Source organism: Taurulus bubalis (genome assembly GCF_910589615.1).
Source record: "Taurulus bubalis genome assembly, chromosome: 6".
In the NCBI taxonomy this organism is placed as follows: domain Eukaryota; kingdom Metazoa; phylum Chordata; class Actinopteri; order Perciformes; family Cottidae; genus Taurulus; species Taurulus bubalis.
This window is the reverse complement of record NC_136594.1, coordinates 17,676,418-17,699,219: the sequence shown is the minus strand read 5'-3', so window position 1 is coordinate 17,699,219 and position 22,802 is coordinate 17,676,418. Positions and strand designations below refer to the sequence as shown.

Genomic DNA, 22,802 nt, shown 5'->3' with positions numbered 1-22,802 from the left:
TATCAAAAAGAAGCCAGTCACACAGGGAGGGGTAAGGGGTTGGAGGGGGGAGGTTTGCGGAGAGGGAGTTGAAGGGTTGCAGAAAAAGCATCGGGGCCTGTGTGGCAAAATGTGGCATCGGCTGAAAGAGGGGGAATGGCTGGGAAGAGGCATTCGGGAATGAAAGGGAGGCAGAAAAGAAACCCTCTTCCCAGAAGCAGTTGAGCATGACCATCAGAGGCCAAACGACAGGGGAGGAAGAAGACCCTGAACAGAGGGACTCGGCCGCTCTCACAGTGCATGAGCTGGATGTCCAATTTGTTAGTTGGTGTTTGCTGCCGCGGGTTTTTGTTTTGACAGCAGCTCCAGCTTTGCACAGCAGACTGTAAAGCATTAAACTACTGTCACGGGACAGAAGATGTCATATGTGTACAAATTGTAAAGCCCTCTGAGGCAAATTTGTGATTTTGGGCGATACAAAATAAATTGAATTCAATAACAAAAAATGAAGACTTCCGAATGAATTCTTGGGCTGTCGGCCTACTTCTTACAACATATATTGAAGTACTATTAATCTGGCTCCTTTCCAAGTATTTTTGTCAAACGTTTAACAAAACAAAAAAAAGAATTTGCAAAAGAACAGGAAAGGTCGGGTTCAAAATGTGTTCTTGTATTTCTGTTCTTTCCATCTGGAGGAAGACAAAGCACAATAGTGAGAGAGACCTGTGGTTGTGTCTCTTTCTGTCTTTTTACACTTGCTCTCTGGGTTTGGACAAGTAGTAAAAAATACAAGGAGTCACAAGGTTGAAACAAGCTATATTTACAGGCCATTGTCTCTTTTAATCCACTGTCTCAGCATTTCTGACTGAATAGGGTTTGTTTAACTGAACTTGGCATCCCCTTTAAAGCATGGATCTGTACAAATCTTTTTCTCCTGTACATGTCATATATTGAAAGAAATCTGATCGTAAAACAGTTTTTGTATTTGTCCTTGTTAGACAATAATATCAAATCCTATTGAAACAAGGCCCTGCAACTGTTGCACATATTTCTAACTTGTGTGCATGTAGTTTTAGCAGGAGACCACAGAGTCAGAATGTCATTTTGGTGTAAAGGAAAACAGTAACACTAGCTTGCTCGCTGACCAGAGTTTCAGTAATGGCTTTCAGGGTGGCCTGCTACATGCAAAGAACATGAGGGTATTCAGTTAACACAAATGGGATGGGCTCGTAGCAGTGACCCTGGAACGAACAGGGATGAGGCATTGTGTGTTTTGAGTGTTTTACAAGGACATCAATGAAAGGAGGGTGGTAGGTTATGTGACCCCCATCAAAATTGCTCCCCAGTAGGTTTGGTAACAAGAAGCAAAATACTGTTGTGATACAATTCAACTTTTTTTTATGTAAATAAGGACATATTTATCATATTATAAAGAAATCATTTGGGAACACACTGGATCAGCTACAAAGTTTATTAATCAGGTTGTGAGACTTAAAAAAACATAGGCAATATATTTCACTGAATATGTCTGTATCAAATATAAATGTCAGGACAAATGTAAATTAGACGCTATAAACCATTGAAAAGGCACTGTTTAAATACAACGCCGAATTCACTGAGTTTTGCAGTCAACATCCCCTTCGCCGGTCCCCTTCAGTTTCTTCAGCTCCTTCAGTAGCTCCTGTTCAAGGGTTAAGATCTCTTTGGGTTTCTTGTACTGAGAGAGAAGAGAGAAGACAAATAATTACTTCAACATTCTCCCCGTCTCCCTCCTACAAATTCCTCATGGTAATCATGTTGAAAAGAGCATGCAGTATATAAATAAATTATCACAAACAGAGCAATTGTTGTTGGCATTAAAAGTATTAGGACTGAGTGACAGGTGCACAAAGGTATAGCTTGAGTATAAAATAATATAAAAAACTAAACGATGACTAAAATGATTTGCATGAAATGCTTTAATAGTTTGTTCCCAGATACTTTTGCAACTATTTGGATTGCTGAGGTCATACTGCTTGCACTCAACATGTTAGGTTTGAATACAAATCTAAAAATCAAACTATAATGCTTGGATCTTTATATTAAAGCATTGGGCAACATAACATTAGTGGTATAGATCAATTTGTTGTCGTAGGACTTACGCTGACAATTAAAGTGTTGTTGGCGTGAGTGAGGCTGAGGGCGGAGTTGTCCAATGGCAGCTGACTGCGATCTAAATCAGTAATACTGAACTTCTTATAATACCTGGGAGGACATGGAAAGGGTGTCATAGGGTTATCACGACAGTATAGACAAATGTATTGTAAACAGTGCCATCTATAGGGAGGACAAAAGGATTACATTCAACAAGTTTGCAAAAGGAATGAAAAGATGGAAAAGAAACCCCAGTGTTTTCATGCATATTTACTTTTTGTTTGAGGTTTTTATAATGATGCTTCTGTCAGATGGCTCCACCAAAACACTGAAGACATCTTTGGGGTAGGGAAGGTTGCGAACTCTCCACTGAAAGCTGGTCTTTGTGTCTTTACGCAAGAACACAGGCTGTGGAAACAAGGAACATTCAAATCCATTTAACACACCTGGCATTAGTGTTTTCTAAGTAAACTAAAACAAACAAAGATTCCCATTATAAAATGTATTAATTAATCAACTACACTTCTAAAGTTATAGAAACCATAAAAGAAAACCCACATTGGAGTAGTTCTCCTTGATCACCTCCGAATCCGAAGAAGTGACAGGGCCTGCAAGTGGCTCCCCAACTTCTATCTGCCATTGTCCTTGAGCTCCAAGTGTGCTTTTATGACGCCACTTTCGTACTGAAAAGTACAAAACAATTTTCTAAGATACATAAACGTATGCCCCTAAAATTCTGAACACCAGCAACTACACGTAACTGTGTGACACTCAAGACCTGTTACTTACCAATGAGCTCATCTGTTTTTAAGTCATACTCCTCTGTCATTTCTTTTCCATCTGTGAAGAGGAAGTGGATCTTCCTTTTATCTGGATGTGGAATTTGAAAATAGTTTTTCATACAAACAAAAACCAACAACAGCATATGATATTGTAATTGCAAATGTGATGCTACTATCATAGGCATGTGACCCCTTCTTAGAATAGTAATCAATATATTAAATATGTCTTTCATTTAACAAACTACAATATTAATGCAGTTTTGGTCAAATGAAAACTGCTGTAGTTGCTGTAAATGGAAACCAGCATAGATGGATAAAGGGCTGTTTGAGGCAGGTAGACCCGATTCGTTGATTAGAGAGATCTCACAATTAGATAGATGCTTACATGAGATGCTTAACTAGTCTGTGAAGACACCCAAAGAGTCACATAGGGAGTTAACTAACCTCTCTTTTAGTTGCAACCTTTTAAGATAGTATATTACACTCTCGACAGGCTGTTGACACATTATCAAAACGTATTTTATAGTTTGTTTCGCCGTCTATTTATGTTAACATAGGATGTGTAGTTGTGCCACCTGCTTGTAGCCTCGTGAGATTAATGTTAGCTGTAAAGCTAGCGGTCTGAGTAAATGAACATTACTAACTTCAGGTAAAACGACACAAAGGCTGTACATGTTTCCAACGCTATTTTAATAACTTGCTGTTCTTCTTCGGAAGCTACTCACCATCGTGTATTAAAGCTGTTTTCTTAGATGATTTTAGGATATCAACCCAGCTCTGCACAGCCATGTTCCTGAAGATGTTTGTGTTGCACAGGGCCACTTCCACTCAAATCGTAACCACAGCAACCGAAGTTAACACACAATATATATAGAACAAAATTATAGAATTAATCAAACCATGAAATCATAAAAGTTACTACAATAACCACGATTTATAAACAAGTTTAATATGTAGATTTTGGGGTATAATTTAGACACATTTGTTACTACTTTAAACCCAATTGACCCGGAAGTAAAACATTGAATTCAGCGTTCTGTTCCGGTTTGTATGGTTTCATCTGGACTGGGGTAAGAGCAACACACAACAATCGAATTAATCGAATCATATAAATACGTAATATAAATAAAGTAAGCATACTGACTGTTTGCTGTTTAGCACGTTAGCACAGGCTAAGGGAAGTTAGCTAACGCTAACAAGTTACTGCGATATTACAGATAGACTGGTGTGTCAGCTAACTGTATGTCTGCTCTGAGTACGAGCCGAGCCTTTTACTGTTGGTACTTGAGTTAAGAGTTAGATGATAATACTCTCATGCTTTTAATAGTTAACATTTCAAATGCAAGACCTGTTTATAGTGTAATATCGCTACTGTCAAATGGTAACTTTTGAAAACTACGACGAAGTATAACAAGCTTTTACAAAGTTATTTGTAAAATAATTATAGTAATAGTAAATAAATTATGCTCTCTATGTCACAGGCCACTGGCGCCCTCTTCATGAAACAAGATGGAGCATCGTTACGGGATTATGAAAGCCTTTCCCAAAGTCAAGCGAGCTAGAGTTTTACAAGGAAAGGATGCACCCCCAGTAAAGAAGAAACCTGAAGAATTTGATACCACAGGTTGTGTGTGTGTGTGTGTGTGTGTGTGTGTGTGTGTGTGTGTGTGTGTGTGTGTGTGTGTGTGTGTGTGTGTGTGTGTGTGAGTGAGTGAGTGAGTGAGTGTGAGAATTCAACATATGTTCTTATTGTAACATGTTCTTCTCTTCTGTCCCAGGAAACACTTTTGATGGTGTCACAGTGTACATCCTGCCTGCTGGAATAGGAAATGCCAGATGCCAGATCTTTCAAAGACAAATTCGGCAGAATGGAGGACAGACTGAGAGTTCACTGTGTGCCAGTGTGACTCATGTTGTTGTGGATGACAACATGAACAGGGAAAGGGCACTGCGCTTACTAAAAGTGGATTGTATGCCCCCTGGAGTCCAACTAGTGAAATGCATTTGGTTGAGCTTGTGCATCAGCGAGAAACAACTGCTGGATGTCGACGACTACAGCCTTCTTTTACCCAAGAGGTTAATGACCTAATAGTACTGTTTGAGAATGCTAACTTGTACCTGTAACTCATGATGATTCTGGTTTATCAAACACACAGACTTGAGCTTGTCAACACAAAGCGTGCCGCGGTGAATGTGTATCGTCACATTTACCACTTAAAATTGAAGTATTTACAAAAGCGGGTTGACATGGAGACAACATATACAGTATATGTTGATGAGTTGATGAGTCATCAGTTTTATAACATCTTTTGATGTCCTCCCTCTTTAGAGAATCTGAACATATTAAAGAAGAGCTGCAGAATGTCAAGCCCGCTGACGAAACTATTGCAGAGCCATTGTTGGATCAGACCAAGCAAGAGAAGACCTTAGACATGGTAGGTTTCCAAGTCATGTGTACAGGTTTGACATATTTTGCAGTCTTTCCGTCGGTAATCATTTTCTACATAAGAGACAAAAGCTTGACCTTGAACACATAAAAACTACAATCTTTGTGTTTTATAGTTTAACATTACATGTTACTTTCAGACATTTCCAGACACTAAAGAGGAAGTGCGAGGTGAAGAAGATGGGGTCTCACAAAGTGACCTGGAAGCTCTCATCACTGGCCAGCACCCCAAAGAGGAGACTCCTGGCCCGAGCCTAGACCCCAGTCCAGACTCTGCTGCTCAGAAGATGGTCTCAGGGAAGTGGGTCTGTGCCCAGTCCTCTCAGTCCAAAATGAATAACTTCAACAAACACATCACAGACAAACTAGAAGTGCTGGCCAAGGCCTACACACATCAGGGGGACAGGTGGCGGGCGCTGGGATATTCCAAGGCTGTCAACGCACTGAAGAGTTACCACAAGCCTATTACATCATATCAGGTGACCTAATGCAGAAGCTAATGTGTATAGTTGTTGGATATACTGTAGCGAGTACTTTTTATTGGATTTTTTTTTAAACAATACAGGAATACTTTTTCATCTGAAATTGTTTTTATTTGTTTCAGGAGGCTTGCCAGATCCCAGGAATTGGTAAACGCATGGCCGACAAAATTGATGAGATCATGGAGAGCGGTCACTTGCGGAAGCTCGACCACCTCGGGGAGGCAGTGCCAGTATTGGAGCTTTTTACTAACATCTGGGGTGCAGGAACTAAAACTGCACAGCTGTGGTACCAACAGGTGAGAGAGAGAGAGAGAGAGAGAGAGAGCGAGAGAGAGCGAGAGAGCGAGAGAGAGCGAGAGAGAGCGAGAGAGAGAGAGAGAGAGAGAGAGAGAGAGAGAGAGAGAGAGAGAGAGAGAGAGAGAGAGAGAGACCACAGGCATATTCTTGAATTTAATATGTAGTTTGCACTTCAATACTGTGACGAGATACGCTCTTAAACTAACTGAATTGTTAGCACTGTATTATAACATGACTAATACATTGGTCAGGCCTCTTTGGTATCAATATTATCTTATTGGGAGCGACCTTGTTTTGCGGTAAAAATGTCCCTTGAAGCTGTGTGCTATACAATTTGATCTTGATTAAGTTGATAACTAAGGCAAGAAGGACACAGGAGGCAAAGGTCTAATATACAACATACTTTATTCTTTATAGATTTCTTTTAAATGTTATTTGTCTTTCAGGGCTTTCGCACATTGGAGGACATCCGCACAAAAGCCCACCTGAGTAACACTCAGAAAATAGGACTCAAGCACTACGATGACTTTTTAGACCGCATGCCCAGAGAAGAAGCCGGAGCCATAGAGAAAGTGGTAATGCATTTTAATTTGTGGCAACATCTACATATATCACTTTGTGATGCAATGAAAATATGTTTGCATTAACACTCAATATGTTTATTCAAGCACATAAAGGTAGATATCTCTGAAAAAGAGTCTCCCGTTTTAACCCTCAGTCATTTGGAAGCAGAAGGCTTGAAGAAGGAAAACGTTTGTGTCAACTTTCCTTGACTGCTTGATAATGGTGAAACCAGACTATGGTCTCTCAAAGTGGAGTATCCCAGAGGGGAAAACTAACTCTTGAAACCTTAAAAAAGTAGCTGCATCTTAAGTTAGCCAGATACCTGTTCACTCCAGAGCGCTGAGTACAACGCTAGTTGTTTTCATATTGTATTACCTAGATTTTCTTTTTCCTTCAAAGCTGCCAGATAGAAAGTGCACGTTAGATAGATGACTAAAGCATGTGTACTCTCTCAGGCTTGTCAAAGTAAGTAAGTGATGCTTTAGAAAGCTTTCCTCCCAGGATTTGACTGGAAATGGGTACAAGCTTACTTGTTTGCCAGTGGCACTGTAAAGACAAGAAAACCTACAAAGTAAACACTGCTTTTCTATTATGGAGAAGTCAAAGATTTAAAAAAGCTCCATCGCTCGAGGATAGATGATAGCTTGTATTTTATATCTTTTTTTTGGGGGGGGTGTATGTGTAGCTGAAGGAGGCTGCCCATGCCGTAGACCCAGGCCTGGTGGCGATGGCATGTGGCTCCTATCGTCGGGGAAAGGCCACATGTGGAGATGTTGACGTACTTGTATCTCATCCTGATGGCAAGTCCCACAAGGGGGTGTTCAGTAAATTGTTACAGAACCTCCATGACAGTGGTAAGCGTCCTCTTCTTTAGCAGGTCTCATTCTTACTTTTGTTTTCCTGAAGAGAAACTTACAAAAATCCCAATGGTTTATTTCTCAGGGTTTTTGACAGATGATCTGGTGAGCCACGAGGAGAATGGTGACCAGAAGAAATACATGGGTGTGTGCCGTTTGCCAGGACCTGGTCACCGGCATCGCAGGCTGGACGTCATTGTGGTGCCCTACAATGAGCTTGCCTGTGCTCTCATGTATTTCACCGGATCGGCACACTTTAACCGCTCAATGAGAGCGCTGGCAAAGACAAAAAAAATGAGCTTATCGGAGCACTCGTTGAATAAAGATGTGGTGCGTCAGGGTAACTTGAAGGTGTATACTGGCACTCCATTTGCTACACCGACAGAAAAGGATGTTTTTAGTCTTGTAGGCATACCATACAGACAACCTCATGAAAGGGACTGGTGAGCATTTGCCAATCACCAAACACCAATCATGCAAACTGCAATTATGCTCAAACTTTTATAATGCTCAATTTTATGGATGTTTTACTGCTCCACAGATCATGCAGGAGCCATATTTTACTTGAATGCTGATTTTATTCTACACATTAAATGGATGGGTTCACTCAAATGCAAATCAACTTATTTTCTCACTTATCCCTAAATCCTCCCATATTGTTTAGGTTGTATGTGCCAAGATTTTGAGATGTCCACTCCTCAAACTCCTGCAGCTACCCCGATATAATACAATTAATTTATTTTATTTGTAGGATTTAAAGCCTTTAACATTTTTTATTTGAATTTGGTAGGAAAGGTATCCTCAGCAGAAGGTCGCCGGATTAGGGCGAGTAACCAAGAAGATTGTTGAAAAACTAACCATATGAAAATGGAAAAAATATATTATTGCAAGTTGAGTGAACTGGGCTTTTTAAAGACATTTTAATATAGAAGATGCCGAAACCTGTATATTTTATGAAAGATGACTAATGATAATAAAACATTTAAAGGGTTATATCAGATCTCTTACTATGTTTTGGTCTTTTTTTTTCGATCACAGTTTACTTTTTAGTCTCAGTCTGAAAATGAGAAGGCTGTTATATTTGCAGTATAAACTGCAAACCTTTAGACTTGTGACATACGACATAACTTGACAGCACTTTGGTACAATGTAGAACTTCTCCCCATTCACTTTGATCACATTTCATATTGAATACGGTCTCGTAAGGGTGGATCACCGTGTTAATAGGTCACGAGGAAAGAGACGACGCTCTTTTGAACATGTGCCTTTATAACCTCGAGGAGGGGAACCCAGGAAGACAACAAGGCCATGCACCAGAGACGCACCGCTCGGTGATTGGTCCATCTCCTCCCAGCTGGCCGGGCCGTCCAATCGCGGGTCAGTCCGCGAAACCAGTGGCGATGCACGCAACGAAACGCCCATCACGTTGCGCACATGAATCGGGTCGAAGTGACCACGCCACACCCAGCAGACCAAGGCAGGGTGCCCGTGCCGGAGCAACGGCTTGTGTAACAGCTGTATCAGCCAGTGGCACCACACCAACAAGCAGCCAGTGGCGCCAGCAGCACCCACGACTTGTTGGACATGTCCAGTGCGCAGAAGAGGCGGCGCATACAGCGGCCTCTCGGCGCGACAGGGGCCGCGAAATAGTTGCGGAGAATCGGACACCGTTTGGGAACCACAGTGTTCTCATGCGTATGTTTTTCGCCGAAGCTGAAGCTTTTTTCCTGGAGGAATGAGAGGCGTGTGCTCGACTATGACAATGGGATTGTTTTTGCACGCTGTCGGCCCCGTCACCCCCACCGAGCCCGCAGCAGACAAGGTAAGCTGAGGTTGAGCAGTCAAAAACAAGTCTCTCGCTCTCTCTGTCTCTCGCAGACTGTTAGCTAGCTAGTTACCCGGATAATTGAGCAAACTATACACTTACTGGCGTATTAAACACCAAGCCCCGCCGTTATTGCAGCAACTTATAAGTTACCTGTCATGGTTTGATGCCGGCTCACTTTAACTTGTACCGGGCTGTCAAGAGGGATGCTAGCATGCCTGCTGAGCTCGGTGGCTAGCTGCGTTAGCTCCCGTCCCTAGCTGAAGTCAGTCGGGCCTCTGCTCTCTTGTGTTTATGGTGAAGGGGTGACATTTGAGCCTCAAGCGAGTTGCATAAACACCCAAAGCGGTTATTCAGGTATGAATACAGCCACACCAATACTAATGATAATATACATATATATTTGTATATGGACTCATGTGTCTGAAGAAGTAAAGTTAAATTTAATTATTGGTACAGGGGTCTTGCATTCAACTTTGCCAGTAAAACAGAAAACAGTTATGTTAGTTCATGAGCGTAATAGCTATCCAGTGCCAAGATGTTCGATGTTATTGTCAGTGTGTTGACAGTTTTATTGTTGTATTTGACACTAATTAAATTACCCTGTCATCAGGTCACTTGGCAGTTTGGTTCTTTATGAAAAGGAACATGTTTTAAGATATGTATTACTGTATTACAATGTGTTGATGTGTAATATGTAGTGCAGAAATTGAAGGACAGACTTTCTTCTGTTATTTGTACAATTCACACAGATGTTCACCTCTGCATGCAGATAGGATAGGCATGTTAATGTGAATGTAATAACATTCATGAGGATTTTTTTTTGGAGATCAAAGAACAATTTTTACTTCTGAATTGACTGGATGATAGTTTTTACATTTACAGTCAAGACTCCACAAGTAACTGTTCAATTCACTGTTTCAGTTTGAGCGAATCCACATTGCAATCCTGAGGAGATAGAAGTTAGAAGTGAGCTTTAAATAACTATCCTTTCTCAAAAATAATTGCACCTGCCAAGAGGGATACTGTTTCTTTCTCAATCTCAGCAGTTTTACGCTTCTGTTACAGCATGTTTTAGATACATGCTGTTATGTTTCTCATGACTTCATCTTTGCATGTGTAATTTGAGTGGGTGGATTGATGTAATTAGTCAGGACCCAGTTCTGTTCCTGATCAACAAATAACATAAGTATATTTAGTCAGCAATCATTCTTGGTCATGTGCATTGAGGAGCACTCAAATTGAGCCGTGTAGGTTTGTTTAAGAACATGATGAGTATGAAACCACAAAAGTGCAAACTACATAGTCTAATCTGTAACTGTATTTTGAAGAGCAGCAGATTTTGCATTATGTTATATCTAGCATGTCATTTACAGTAGCACGTGTAAAGAGATGCAGCAACAGCATTCTGCATTCGTGCATCTGCATTTTTGCTGATTACAGACTCAAGGATGCGTCAGAACTCCTTTTTCATGTGCTATACTAAACAGATTTTTATGATAATGTAGCTTTAGGACTTCATTGGCATCTCTATCCCTGGACAAAGTACAAATGCATAGCTTTGTTTGATATGCGACAGACCTAGAAACTTGCAGTGTTGTGTTGCCATTATTGTGAATGTGAGCTATTTGTTGTGAGAAAGTAGGGGGAAACAGTTATCAGTTAATACCCGTATTTATGTGCTAAAATATCTCTGATGGTTTACATAAGTGCTGATGGTTTAAGTTCCTCTGCTGTCCAAATGTCCTGCTGAGACATCGAGGCACAAACTTTTGGATGAAATCTGGTTTCTACTTTGTGGGTTAAAAACAATTCTGTTGCAATTGTTAACACATGCGGCATCACATGCAGGGTCTGTATCTGCTATTTATCAGTGCGCATGTGAGCATAAATCATAGAGTTATGAAACACATATTTGCAGGCAGTTAGTTGTCATTACTTTATGAAACAGAACAGAAATATGTCATTTGTTGTTGCATGTAAGGCTGATGGTCCTCGGCTACAGGAGACGATAGTTACATCACCCGCCCCTGAGCTATATCTGCTATCTGCATTCACCCCTCTAAGATTTCACGCAATACAGAGTCAGCTATATTGTATCTGTGTAACCAGTAATCACTTGCATCTGTCAGACATTATGATTAACAGTCTTCATTAGCTCTGTTCTCGTCAACCGTTTACAGCATAAATGAACCACTTCATTATACAGTCAGTCTACTATTTTAGTCTCATTCATTCTCCAAAACATTTTTTTTGTGAGAGTGAAAGTCTGTAGCTTCATATCCACAAGACCTGTATTGTTTTAGTTCTTGATCTGTCAAAACATGTGACAGTGCTGTTGTCTCTTTACATAACTGTTTATCGCACCTTTTAAGAAACAAACATTGCCTGTTATTTGTCTTTTTAGCGATACTTTGACAAAGAGCTTGTAAAGCTGAGTTAACTACTACAGTGATAAAAGACAGGGACCCTCCACCACACACACAAAGACACATATTAAACACATAAATATTGTATTCTTCTGTCTCATTTCTTAATCTATTTTTAAATGAAATGTTTCTACATTTGTGCTTTTATATAAAACCACTCATAAAGTCTTTAAAAAGTTGTAAAAGTCTCCTTTTAATCACATAAACCTTCTCAGAGGACCAGCATCGTTATGGCATCAACATTCTCAAAGTTAATAATACATTAATGACAAAAAAAACATCTTTGTGAAATTTAAGTAATGGCTATCCTGCCAGTTATAGCTCAGAGGTCCACTGTGAATGTTCTGCTTGACCCTGACCTGCATGAAGTGGCTTCAGGACTGCAATAATATGGGCTTTAACTCACAGCACCAACAGTTCTGTGCCAAAGTTTGATTCTAGTCACTTATTTAGTGAGACTTTGTCCCAGTCTTGTCTCTAAAAATGCTAACAAAAGTTCAACAGTATGTTCTAACTTTTAGGTAAAATGAGGCAACTTGTGTTTGTTGAACTGACCTCCTCAGCGGTTGTAATGTGAAAGACGTTCTTTGGAGGAATGTATGGCGTTGACGGTTGCTAGAAACCCGTCGGCAGTGTTTTGTTTCGCATAACCTTGATGACCATGAAAGAGCACCTTTCTTTGTTGCAGAACACAATAATAAATAAGGGGTCAGCGAGGTCTTTACGTGCATCAGCTACAGGCCTGCAGTCCTGTGCTAAGTGGATCAACTTTAACTGTCAAAATGAACTAAGAACCGTGGCCACTTATCTCCAGTGACAGTATTTGATAGTCACCAGGCGATTTTTGAACTGTATTTCAACAGCTTCTCATTATATGTCTTGATTATTTTCTAACGGAGCAATCATTTTTGAGAGGTAACCAAATCCCCCGTTAATCTGGTAGTATAGCATGAGAGAGGTGGATTGTTTCTTTGTTGCCATTTTGGATGGGAGACAGAGGAATCTAGTGTGTCTAGTGTGTGTCTGTTTTACAGGACGGTCTCAGATGACCTACGTTTTTTCAGGGTCAGCTGTTTGATTGACATCCTATCACCTCATTTTTCCTTCCACACAAGCTATTTTGTGAGTGATGTATGTTAAAGTGTAGATGGAGCACTTTGTCAACAAAACCTGGACCCCTTTCATGCTGCTATCTTTATGCAGCAAAGGCTGAGGACCCAAACAAAGTAGATGCTAATCTGTATTGAATTGCAAAAAGGGCCCAGCCTGCCAAGTGGAGAGCATATGGTGGAGAATAGTTGGTGAGTCGAGGAAAACAGCTGAAGTTATCGGAGACAAAGTGGAGGAACAGAATATCATTTGTTTATTACACAGTCAATTAAATCCCTCTATGTTGTGGCGATGTTTTTTTAAATTTTGATGTCATGTTGATGAGGTTGAAACAGCTGTTCAGAAAAGACTATCCTGTTTGAGGTGGTGGCCACATTTAATGTCAGCAATTTAGTTTGTGCTGATCTGGTGCGTGACGAATCATTCCTGTGTAACTGCTCTGTCTGGCTTCCTCAGTGCGTTTCTTGCCGTTCTCTCCGGGCCTCACACTTATCACACACCTCTCACCGCTTTGTGCGCCTTATTATCACGCAGCGGCCCAGCTAAGAACTCGCCCTCCACTGCTGCTTGGAAATTTCCGTAGAGCAATCCTTGTCCACTGTGTGTGTGTGTGTGTGTGTGTGTGTGTGTGTGTGTGTGTGTGTGTGTGTGTGTGTGTGTGTACAGAGAGAGGGGGAGGCAGAGGGAGAGAAGGAGGCAGGGAGAGAGAGAGTGAGAGTATGTTTGAGAGCTGTTTGACTTCTTTTGTGGGATAATGACCCGTGAGTTTTGAAGGACGTTTCTGGGATTTTGGGACCCTGGATCATGATGCCTCTCGATCTGAGACCTGCACTGGTAATCTAAACTATCCCTCGAGAATTTTGGCTAGCTAATCATTAAACTAATCTAGAAGAAAGCATTTCAGGGATCTTTCTGGAAAAACCCACAGACCGTTCTCTTGAAAGGATTTAGATTACAGTGCTCCCTTGTCTTTTGGCAGTATGCAGATCTATCTGTTCAGATTATCGTCTCGCCCATGTCCTTTCACAACTAAATATTTTGTGGGATACTATTAGTGAGGTTAGCTTTTGATCAGGGAAAACCGCTAGTTTGTTATATTTACAGCTAAAACGTGGTACAGATTGTTGGAGTGGAGACAAATGATGATTTAATTGATGCCTTTTTAGTCAAACACCTTCTGATAGTTTACACTTCTGATTAGGCCTCAGCTAAACCTAAAATATAAATTATGTATTATATCTGCGGTAATAACACACTGACTGGTTTTGTGTTGGCTTACAATTCAGAAAGTTGTACTTGATATGGCCTTAAACACTGATGAAATTCAAGCAGCTTACCAGCCCAAGTGGTGAGGTCTTGTTTACTCCAGAGCTAAGTATACATGTTGGCTACAAGATATCTGCAGTGTTATCATCATTATTCTAAAACAAAGATCAGTGCTATGCATGTACAAAAAATGCAATCATATATGCTAATCTTTATGCATTTTTTGTAGTAAGTAAATAAGAAATCAACATACTTTTATACTTTGAACACCAGTTCTATCAGACATTTAGATCATCATGACTTTAGAATCCCACGAAAGATTAAACTGGTGTAAATCAACATCACTCTCTATCTTGACGTATGCGTACTGACTTTCTTATTTACTTACCCTGTCATTTTTCCAGTGTGGACACTACACTACTTAAAACTCCATTTAGAAATCGCTAGTTGTTTATGAAACTGGGACACAGTACATTTCTCAGTAAACTGAATAACCAAGTACACAATGAACTCTCCAGAACAATTTAGATTAGAAAAATTACTTTTACACAGAAGACATGTTGTTCCATTGGAACAATTTAGTTTCACAAGATGTATTAGCAGTGTTAGCAACACTAAACCACTTTAGTTGTGTGTGATAAGGATCAACAAAAGCTCTAGTAGTCGACCATGAAATAAAATGATTGAAATTAAATAAAGCTAGATTGAAATATATTGATCTAAAATTGAGAGGCCTACAATGAGTCGAAAAATTGCTGAAACCAAAAAGAATTAATTAAACGGTCAAGTTCAGAATAAACAACTAAAGCTATGAATAACAAAATATTCCAAAAGTTCATAATTCATCTCTAGGGACATCGGCTGCAAAGCTTCCGAGGGATTCGAGTGCTCCCTCTTTTAAGTGTCAATAGCTCCATGAACAGGAATAGCAGCACTCCAAAAACAATGGATGGCCTTAGTTAACCATTTCATTTTTCATCCCCTGACTGGGCTGAATGGTCAGAGGCTGAAATTACATAATGTCCTCTTCTATAATGATGCTGTATTTAACCTAAAATCCCTAATTTTCTACACACTGGCAATCTCATTTGAACTTGTTATGCAGCTCCTAAAAGCAGCTGACACATGGTGAACAATTCCCGGACCAATTATTTTTTACCTTCTAGTTGGACTTCATGTTGATCAATTCACAGATTTCGTTTTACTTTGGCAATAAACAGTGTTCCTGTCGATCAGTGTAAAACACAGAACAAACGTAATTTCACCCTGTGTGAGTCAAAAAACAAGCATGAAACATGGTGGGGGGCTCTGTTATTTTTTTTATTGGCACTGCATACTGTAACCGGATGCCTCAAGTGTTTTTTTTGTTTTGTTTTTATTAAGTTGAGATGTTGATAATACTTTCCTGTTTAAAGTGACACTGCTTCTCTCTTGCAGAGCCTACTGCACTGTGAAGGTGTGAACAACCAGAGCTACAGCTGTGAGTCTGGACACTGCTGCGGGAATTCTCAGTGCTGCAGCTACTACTATGAGCTCTGGTGTAAGTATCTGCTATATTTAGCGGTATGCCACAATCTTCCTCCGTTGCTTTTTATGCTTATGAACTGATTTGATTTTGGAGGTCAAAGGTCAAGGTCACTGTGACCTCACATCCGTCCATTCTCGTGGATGCGATATCTCAGGAACACATTGATCAAATGTATTCAAATTTGGCACGGAGGTCTGCTTGCACTGAACTGATGACAGGGATTAAAACTGTAACATGACTGCTTGGCAGAGGCATACAGCCGCAACGCGGTAATTCTAGTTTAAAATGAACAATGTGGGAACACAACTGATAATGTCATCATACCTCCACCCTTTCCTATCGGGAGAAGGGAGGACGATCTGAACAAGTGGCCTCCTCGGAAAAAGTGCAGTATCAGATTTAGCTACTACATTTATTCTTTAACTACCGATGACGAATTGGTGAACAATCTACAAAACCCCTGAGGCTCATCAGTACCTTCTTAGTCTTAAAGTACGGGCACTTTTTATTGAAGGATGTGCAACAAAGCAGACATAAAGCCATCCTCACCAAGTTTACATTTTGTTTCAGCATCAGGTGAAACACATCCAGCCAGAGATCAGTGATACCTCTCAACAAAGTAGCCCATACAGAGCAACATGTAAGAGGTGTCATGTTTAATTAAGCCTCCTCAAGGTGGGGAGGTTGACTGCCGAGACCCAGGTTCAATGTGCATCACAACTGTGGCATGACAGATACAAAAATAAATACTGGGTGTGAAAACTTGCAACCCTGTAACTAAATATGAAAGAAAGTCATACAACTGAGATTCAGGGGCATTCTATGGAAAGGCCTGGTGGTGCGACATGACCAGCCCCGGTTTGGATCCAGCTCAGATAAAATGTTGGACTCAAATATCCCGTCAAGAGTCATTTGAAGAGTTTCTTGGTTGGCCGAACGGTGATATCAGACGCTCAAATGATGTGCAGGATGTCATTCTTCCCAGCGAGCAGAGTGGTATGATTTACAGGTGGGTGAAAAATACATTGACCCATAAATGAGCAGCGTTTGAAATAATGTCACCTTCATTTTAAACAAATTGTAAGTTATTTGATATGTCTTTTTTTTTCAGATCCAGCTGTGTTTGGGGCTACAGAGCTGCAAGCTGGTCATCTGGACATCAGATGACGAGCTGGAATTAGACAAAGACTACACAGACGCACACATGAAACTCTGCAAACATGCTTCCTAGATTAGTGGATGATTACACACTAGTAAAAATAAGCCTTATCTTTAATTTAAACACGAGCAGTTTAGCCATACTCTGGACTGCCATAAAATAGTTGAGTGGTGGTCGGCCATATAAAAACACAGAAAATAAATTTGGTATGGGATTTGAAGTGTCCCGGTTCCTTTCCTTTCCCTGCATTGACGAAACAAATCTACAGCTCTTAACTTGTTGAATGTCATGTATTAGCTGTAACTTATTGACATTTTTGACACGTTAACATGATGTGATGTACTGTAAGGACAAATTCAGTATTAAATATCTTTCTTTGGGTTTGTGTTTGAAGAGTTTTCTTGAAAAGTGTGTGACAATGTAAGCAGCAATGGAATAAGACCTCATCCATCGTCAGACTGTTTGCCGATGGGCTCTTCAATTGCGTCTTGTTTTTTTCCCAAATGATTCAATGATCAAGTCACTATGATTTAATGTGATTAGTTGCGTTATGATAACTCACATTTTGATTTTAATCCACCAAATGAGCGTGACAACAAGTTCGATAGAAAAAGACATTTCAGACAAATGCATTGAAGCTTTGCCTGTTCTCAGAGAGAAATTAAGCTATTTTTCTTCAGTCGATCATATCACGTGTAGATGATGCTCAGATACAATCATCTGCATGTTGCTGCATGTCAAAAAAACATGTAATTTGTGGGGCCAGGTATTGTTCTACCTTCAGAGTATGATCAAATCATGTGTCTAAAATGTCACTTTCTTTGTCACTAGATTCCAACTTGTTTGGCATATAGACTAATGTATGAACTGTTATTACTGTATGTTATGTTATTATGTTATTATCTGTGCCCTTTGAGGCAGGTTATGTTATGTTTAACACTGGTAAGATATCTAAATATATACTCTTAGTCTGTGTTTAAAAATGTAGGCTTATTTGGGTTATGTTGATTTATTTCTGAAGGTATACGGGTATTTGTAGTCCAGGGCGTGACTGCTGTACCAGCCACATGGGAATAAGAACTAGACTGATACATTGGCCGATTTTCTTATCCTGAAATTTTTTGAAAAAAGGCTGAGTTGGTATATCTCAGTGCCCGCTCAGCAGAGATCCACTGTACCCACTGAGTACTACACAGTATAGCTTAAACTCCTATTTTTACAGAGAAACAGGCAGCCTTGCCCTGTAGTCCTTGAAGTGAGGTCCCCATATTTTGTTGTGTCAACGTAGTGGCATGTAATTTATTTGAAACACACAATAAACAAAAACTGAAGCCAGTTTTTGCTCCTTGCTGCTGTTTAGCCAGGATTCTAGATAATACAGTTCCAAAATAAATGCTTTTGTAGAGAATAAGGATGTCATGTCTTAGGAAAAGGTTCTTAAACAGTCTTGTTGTGCCAGGTTGTTTTTGTCACAGAGCATCTACAAATGGGATGTCTTTAATTGTGTTTTATTACTACAATACTCCAAGATTTTTACATTCTGACATTTTTATCATTCATGTCTCCAAAAATTAGAAACCAGACAACCCAGAGATCAGCGTGTGAGACGGCTGTCAGAGCTTTGTTGTAGAGATAAGAACAGACTTGATTGAATTGATTTGAAACCAGATATTTCATAAATTAATACATACAGTATAGAATCATAGGAAATGTTTCCCCATGTTAAAACAAGATGATTTGATCGGCAGTGTTTGTCTTGGCAGTTACATCACCACCAGCTAGTACAGTTAAACACTATGGATATCGTAGAGCACAGTCTCACCTGTTTAAAGCTATTCATCAGCGTGTGAGTTTATTTTAAAATATCAAGCTAACCACTATGTTTACTTCTTATCTGTTTTGTTGTCAAGTTCCATTGTAAACACAACATGACAGTGTTGATCTTCCTCTCACTTCAGGGTTTTGGTTGGTATGGGCGATAATCTTCATTTTGAGCTGCTGCTGTGTGTGTCACCATCGCCGCACCAAGCACCGGCTGCAGCAGCAGCAACGGCAGCACGAGATCAACCTCATTGCTTATCGCGAAGCACACAACTACCCCTCTGTGCCCTTCTACTTCAGTAAGAGATACTGTACCACTCAGACACACACACCATGATGACTCAACCTGATGTGGAACTTTGCTTGGGTTGTATGCATTTCATACAAGTGTACACAATTACTTTGAACGGATATGAGAACTTCAAGCTTCACGAATCAACATTATCATATTAGCAATGGATCCAATGTGTAAAAAGGATTGCTTAACGACACAGATACCGAGAATCGTCACCCGACTGCAGTTCTCTGCAACTCTTTGGAGTTATTTAGCGTTTTTCAGCTGCATTTGTTGAGTTTAGTTTTTCGGCTCGCAACTTTCATGTTTTAGTTGAGTCTCACTGCTTTCATCTGCTATGTTGTCAGCTGCAACAAGCAAAACGTTCTAGTGAACTTAGTGGAGCCTTTAGCAGCTAACGAGACAGATGTTTGTCTCAGTAGTTGGAGCTGAAAGTAGAGTGAACATCTGACTAACCTTTGTCAGGTGGACGGAAAACAACACTCCAAATGAGTGCTAATGTTGTGTTTGTAGCTGCCCCCAAGTGGCAAAAAAAGAAAGAAATGGCCTTAAAGTAGATTACTTCTACTTAGTGAACATCCATTCACACCAACTAGTGTTGTAATTACAGACACAGGTTAATGTAATACACTGAACATACATGTGTGGATGCCATCAGTAAAACTTAACATGTTTGATAGTTTTGATTTTAATTCATTAGAAACTGACCAGGGTGTCATCTTTCATTTTATTTGGTCATGCAGGTTCACTTATCATTGTCAAATCGGCTTGAGTGAGTAAATAAGGCCTCCTGCTCAGAATAGATGGAATTGATGGAAAGTATTCATAGTTCTGTCTGGTTTATTAAAGGGATGTACTTCTCCTATATCCCCCAAACATCTTAGAGCGGAAGAATTGTCACACTGCACACATTAATCATCTGCAAAAAACAAAAAACTAAACAGTTTTAGTGTGCGGAAGCAGTTTTTGGTACCCAGCAAACAGAATGTCCCACACAGTATATACATTGTTTAGTCATTACATCTGTTTGTATACATTTGTATTACTTGGCCTCATTACTAGGTTTCCCAGCTGCAGTGTATGACTAACAGTACTCCTGTGTCAGGTCTGACGTTGCGGTGACGATGTAGTCCAGTAGCTTCCTTCCTTGTTTCTCAAGAGAACTTGGGGCTGGACCCGGGAATCCTCTTTTTCAAGAATTTCTAATCAATAGTTTTCTAGTCACATCAAACTAAGGAATTTAATGCGAGTGACAAGCAAAGCAGTGGTCCTTGGATATAATGTATTGTTTGCACTGACATGTATCCCTGGTTTCACACAGCATCGGAATCTTCCCTGTTTGCATGCCCCAGTTTTTAGGAAACGGCCTGCATTGCTCTCTTGGTACCTTGCCAGTGTTGCAACACTATCTCGCACAGTGCTGCACTGGCCTTCAGCACAGAATTTACCCAGAAATTAGCTTGTTTTGTCACATTTTTCCCCCTATTGCGTTGGGAATGTTTGACTAGTGGTCTGCGAAGTTCAGGGAGGTCGTACTGAAATGTGTTGGGGTCAGGCGGTGTTAATTTGAAGGGGAAACTAACCTATGTACGTTTTGCTTGCCCTTTAAAATGTATTTAGTTATGTAAATGTTTTGTGCATTTGCAAATACATGTTTTTTTTCCCTTCAGGGTTTCTGCCCAACTACCTCCTGCCTGACTACGAAGAGGTGGTCAACCGGCCTCAGACTCCTCCCCCACCCTACAGTGCCTTACACACTGGCCCGTCCTCAGTGGCTTCTAGCCCGCTGGCTCATGAGCAGCAAGAGGGACACTGTCCAACCCTCCAGTCCACCCCAGGACCACCGGCCTCTGACACTCTGTGTTGCAGACCCAGCATAGAGGAACCACAACCCCTCACCTTAGACTTAAGGCCAAAACCTGACAACAAGCCCATGCAGACAGCACAAGAGTCAGGCATGATACTGCTGTCAGATGGGCTCAACAACAGGGAGGGGCTTACCGGCCAGGAGAAAAGAAGTGAAAGTGGGAACGACTCCTGCAAGGACCCACTCCTGAAGGACCTGTCAGATGGTTCTACCGAGGACAAAGATCGACTCCCCAATGGAAGGAGGAGGCGATTCACAGGAGACTCTGGGATTGAGGTGTGTGTGTGCAGCACACGTGGGAGCAGTGGTTTTAATGGAGCTGACGGGACAGGCCAGGAAGGCAAGGAGTTGAGGGAGCTAGAGAGCCTGCTGGGGAGCAAGGAAAATTACGAGGACGAGGTGGGCGACTTCTGCGACAGCTGCGGCCAAAGAGCCTCCTTCGGTGTAGAGGAGGAGCCAGCGCTGGGCGGGCCGGATAGGCGGGTCGCCCGTGGGTCGTCAGGACCTCCTCAGACGGCTCACCAGATAGGCAGTGCCTCGCTCCACCCTCCAGTGTGCCTCCTCCTCCACACCATCAACGAGCAAGAGGGGCCGCACCACAGTACCAGCACTGAGCCACAGGGCTGAAACGCAGTCAACGCACAGTCGTGTCACAGAGGGAAGGAGAGAACACTTGAGACAGAGCATGGAGGCCTGTGCTTTTGTATCTGAGCAAGTGTTCTATGTCTAAATACTTCCTGAGTGAGTATTTTATGAATGTGTGCATCGTAGACAAAGCAGGTGTGGGAGCAGGAAGTGGAATCTAAACAAAATATAACTGAGATCCAAAGTTTGAGAAAGCCTGCTCCTCCACACACTGAAACAGTGGCCTTAACCTGTGTATTTTGGGTTATGTTTGGGCAGTCCAAGCCCTTTAACAGCCTGTGGCAATTGGGGGACACACACACACACACACACATAGAGTCTTTCAGTTGTCCCTCTCTTGCAACAGAAGCTACTGACGCACAGTGAAAGGTTTTATAGCTGAAGCTGGACAGGACAGGACGTTCACTGCTCTCCTCACTGGGTGCTTGCAACAATTCTGCAGAGCTGTTCTCTAGAACTATGTAGTGAAAAAAAAACTGCAGGAAAGTTTTGGATGAGTGCAATGTGGATTTACCACAGTCTGTGCTTATGCAAACTGGTACTGTACTGGGACACAAGAACAAGACTGTGTGGGACAACCCGTTAGATTCATAATTCTTAAGTGCTTTTTCAGCGATTAAAAACCGCTCTGCCTTGTATCTGTTTTTGTTGCTCTCTATCTGCCCCGTTAGTGATAGAGAAGTATAAGTGCATTTACAGATCTTATTGTGAGCCGTTTCTATTTTGCACAAAGTGTATTTATCTTTATAAATTAAGATTTAAACTTATACAAATAATTAACAAAACAATGTGTTCATTAATTCAGTCTTAAATTGCAGTACATGACTTGATGTCTTTAGTAGGTTTTGTTGCAACATCTGTAACAAATAAACCTCTGTAGATTGTCAGTAGAGACACTTTGGAAACTATCATTTTTATTGATTTAATAAATGTTTGCAGTACGTGCCTCCCCAAGAAAAATGCAGAACTGGACGAACAATGATCAGTTTCAGTGAAACTGAGAGACCATAAGAAAGCAGGTACCAAAAACAGGAAAAGAATAAAAGGCTTCTGAGAGATTACAACTGAGATGGGCAACTTCAGACCTCAAACTTTGTGTGTCAGCCACTTCAATAGATTACCACCTTCACCAGCTACATAATATGAGACATTTACACTCTTGGATTTTCATAGTAGCACATCATTTACCATGCTTTTGTTATGATATTCCTTAATTCAACTATTATAGGAGCTTCCTGAATAGTCCATTAAGGCTGATTTCAGTCAACTGGACTAGTGTGATTTTCAACTCCATATGTATTGTTCATTTGTATTTAT

The 22,802-nt window shown here is 40.7% G+C and overlaps 3 protein-coding genes across 3 annotated transcripts; 2 read left to right on the top strand and 1 right to left on the bottom strand.

The window, feature by feature from the left end:
• Window positions 1–1,469: 1,469 nt before the first annotated feature.
• Window positions 1,470–3,683, bottom strand: dpcd (deleted in primary ciliary dyskinesia homolog (mouse); the record flags this gene model as incomplete). The annotated part of the gene is made up of 6 exons (XM_079219576.1): window positions 1,470–1,696; window positions 2,121–2,223; window positions 2,387–2,520; window positions 2,671–2,795; window positions 2,902–2,982; window positions 3,620–3,683. 6 exons carry the CDS (start codon window positions 3,681–3,683, stop codon window positions 1,592–1,594), a joined length of 612 nt encoding a protein of 203 aa, XP_079075702.1. The 3' UTR covers window positions 1,470–1,591.
• A 706-nt stretch (window positions 3,684–4,389) lies between these two features.
• poll (polymerase (DNA directed), lambda) lies at window positions 4,390–8,540 on the top strand. The gene is made up of 8 exons (XM_079219559.1): window positions 4,390–4,518; window positions 4,673–4,970; window positions 5,224–5,329; window positions 5,481–5,819; window positions 5,945–6,118; window positions 6,566–6,694; window positions 7,369–7,537; window positions 7,626–8,540. The coding sequence occupies exons 1-8, from the start codon at window positions 4,404–4,406 to the stop codon at window positions 7,985–7,987; spliced, it is 1,692 nt and encodes a 563-aa protein (XP_079075685.1). The 5' UTR covers window positions 4,390–4,403; the 3' UTR covers window positions 7,988–8,540.
• Window positions 8,541–9,275: 735 nt separating this feature from the next.
• On the top strand, window positions 9,276–21,535 carry wbp1lb (WW domain binding protein 1-like b; the record flags this gene model as incomplete). The annotated part of the gene is made up of 4 exons (XM_079219568.1): window positions 9,276–9,362; window positions 15,608–15,710; window positions 18,816–18,977; window positions 20,644–21,535. The coding sequence occupies 4 exons, from the start codon at window positions 9,276–9,278 to the stop codon at window positions 21,465–21,467; spliced, it is 1,176 nt and encodes a 391-aa protein (XP_079075694.1). The 3' UTR covers window positions 21,468–21,535.
• Between the last annotated feature and the right edge of the window lie 1,267 nt (window positions 21,536–22,802).

Bases quoted from the DNA above. Each gene is read 5' to 3' on its own strand.
- poll (XM_079219559.1), top strand. From the start codon at position 4,404: ATGGAGCATCGTTACGGGATTATGAAAGCCTTTCCCAAAGTCAAGCGA. The intron at 5,820-5,944 runs GTGACCTAATGC...TATTTGTTTCAG, and splicing joins AGCCTATTACATCATATCAG to GAGGCTTGCCAGATCCCAGG. The intron at 6,695-7,368 runs GTAATGCATTTT...GTGTATGTGTAG, and splicing joins CCGGAGCCATAGAGAAAGTG to CTGAAGGAGGCTGCCCATGC.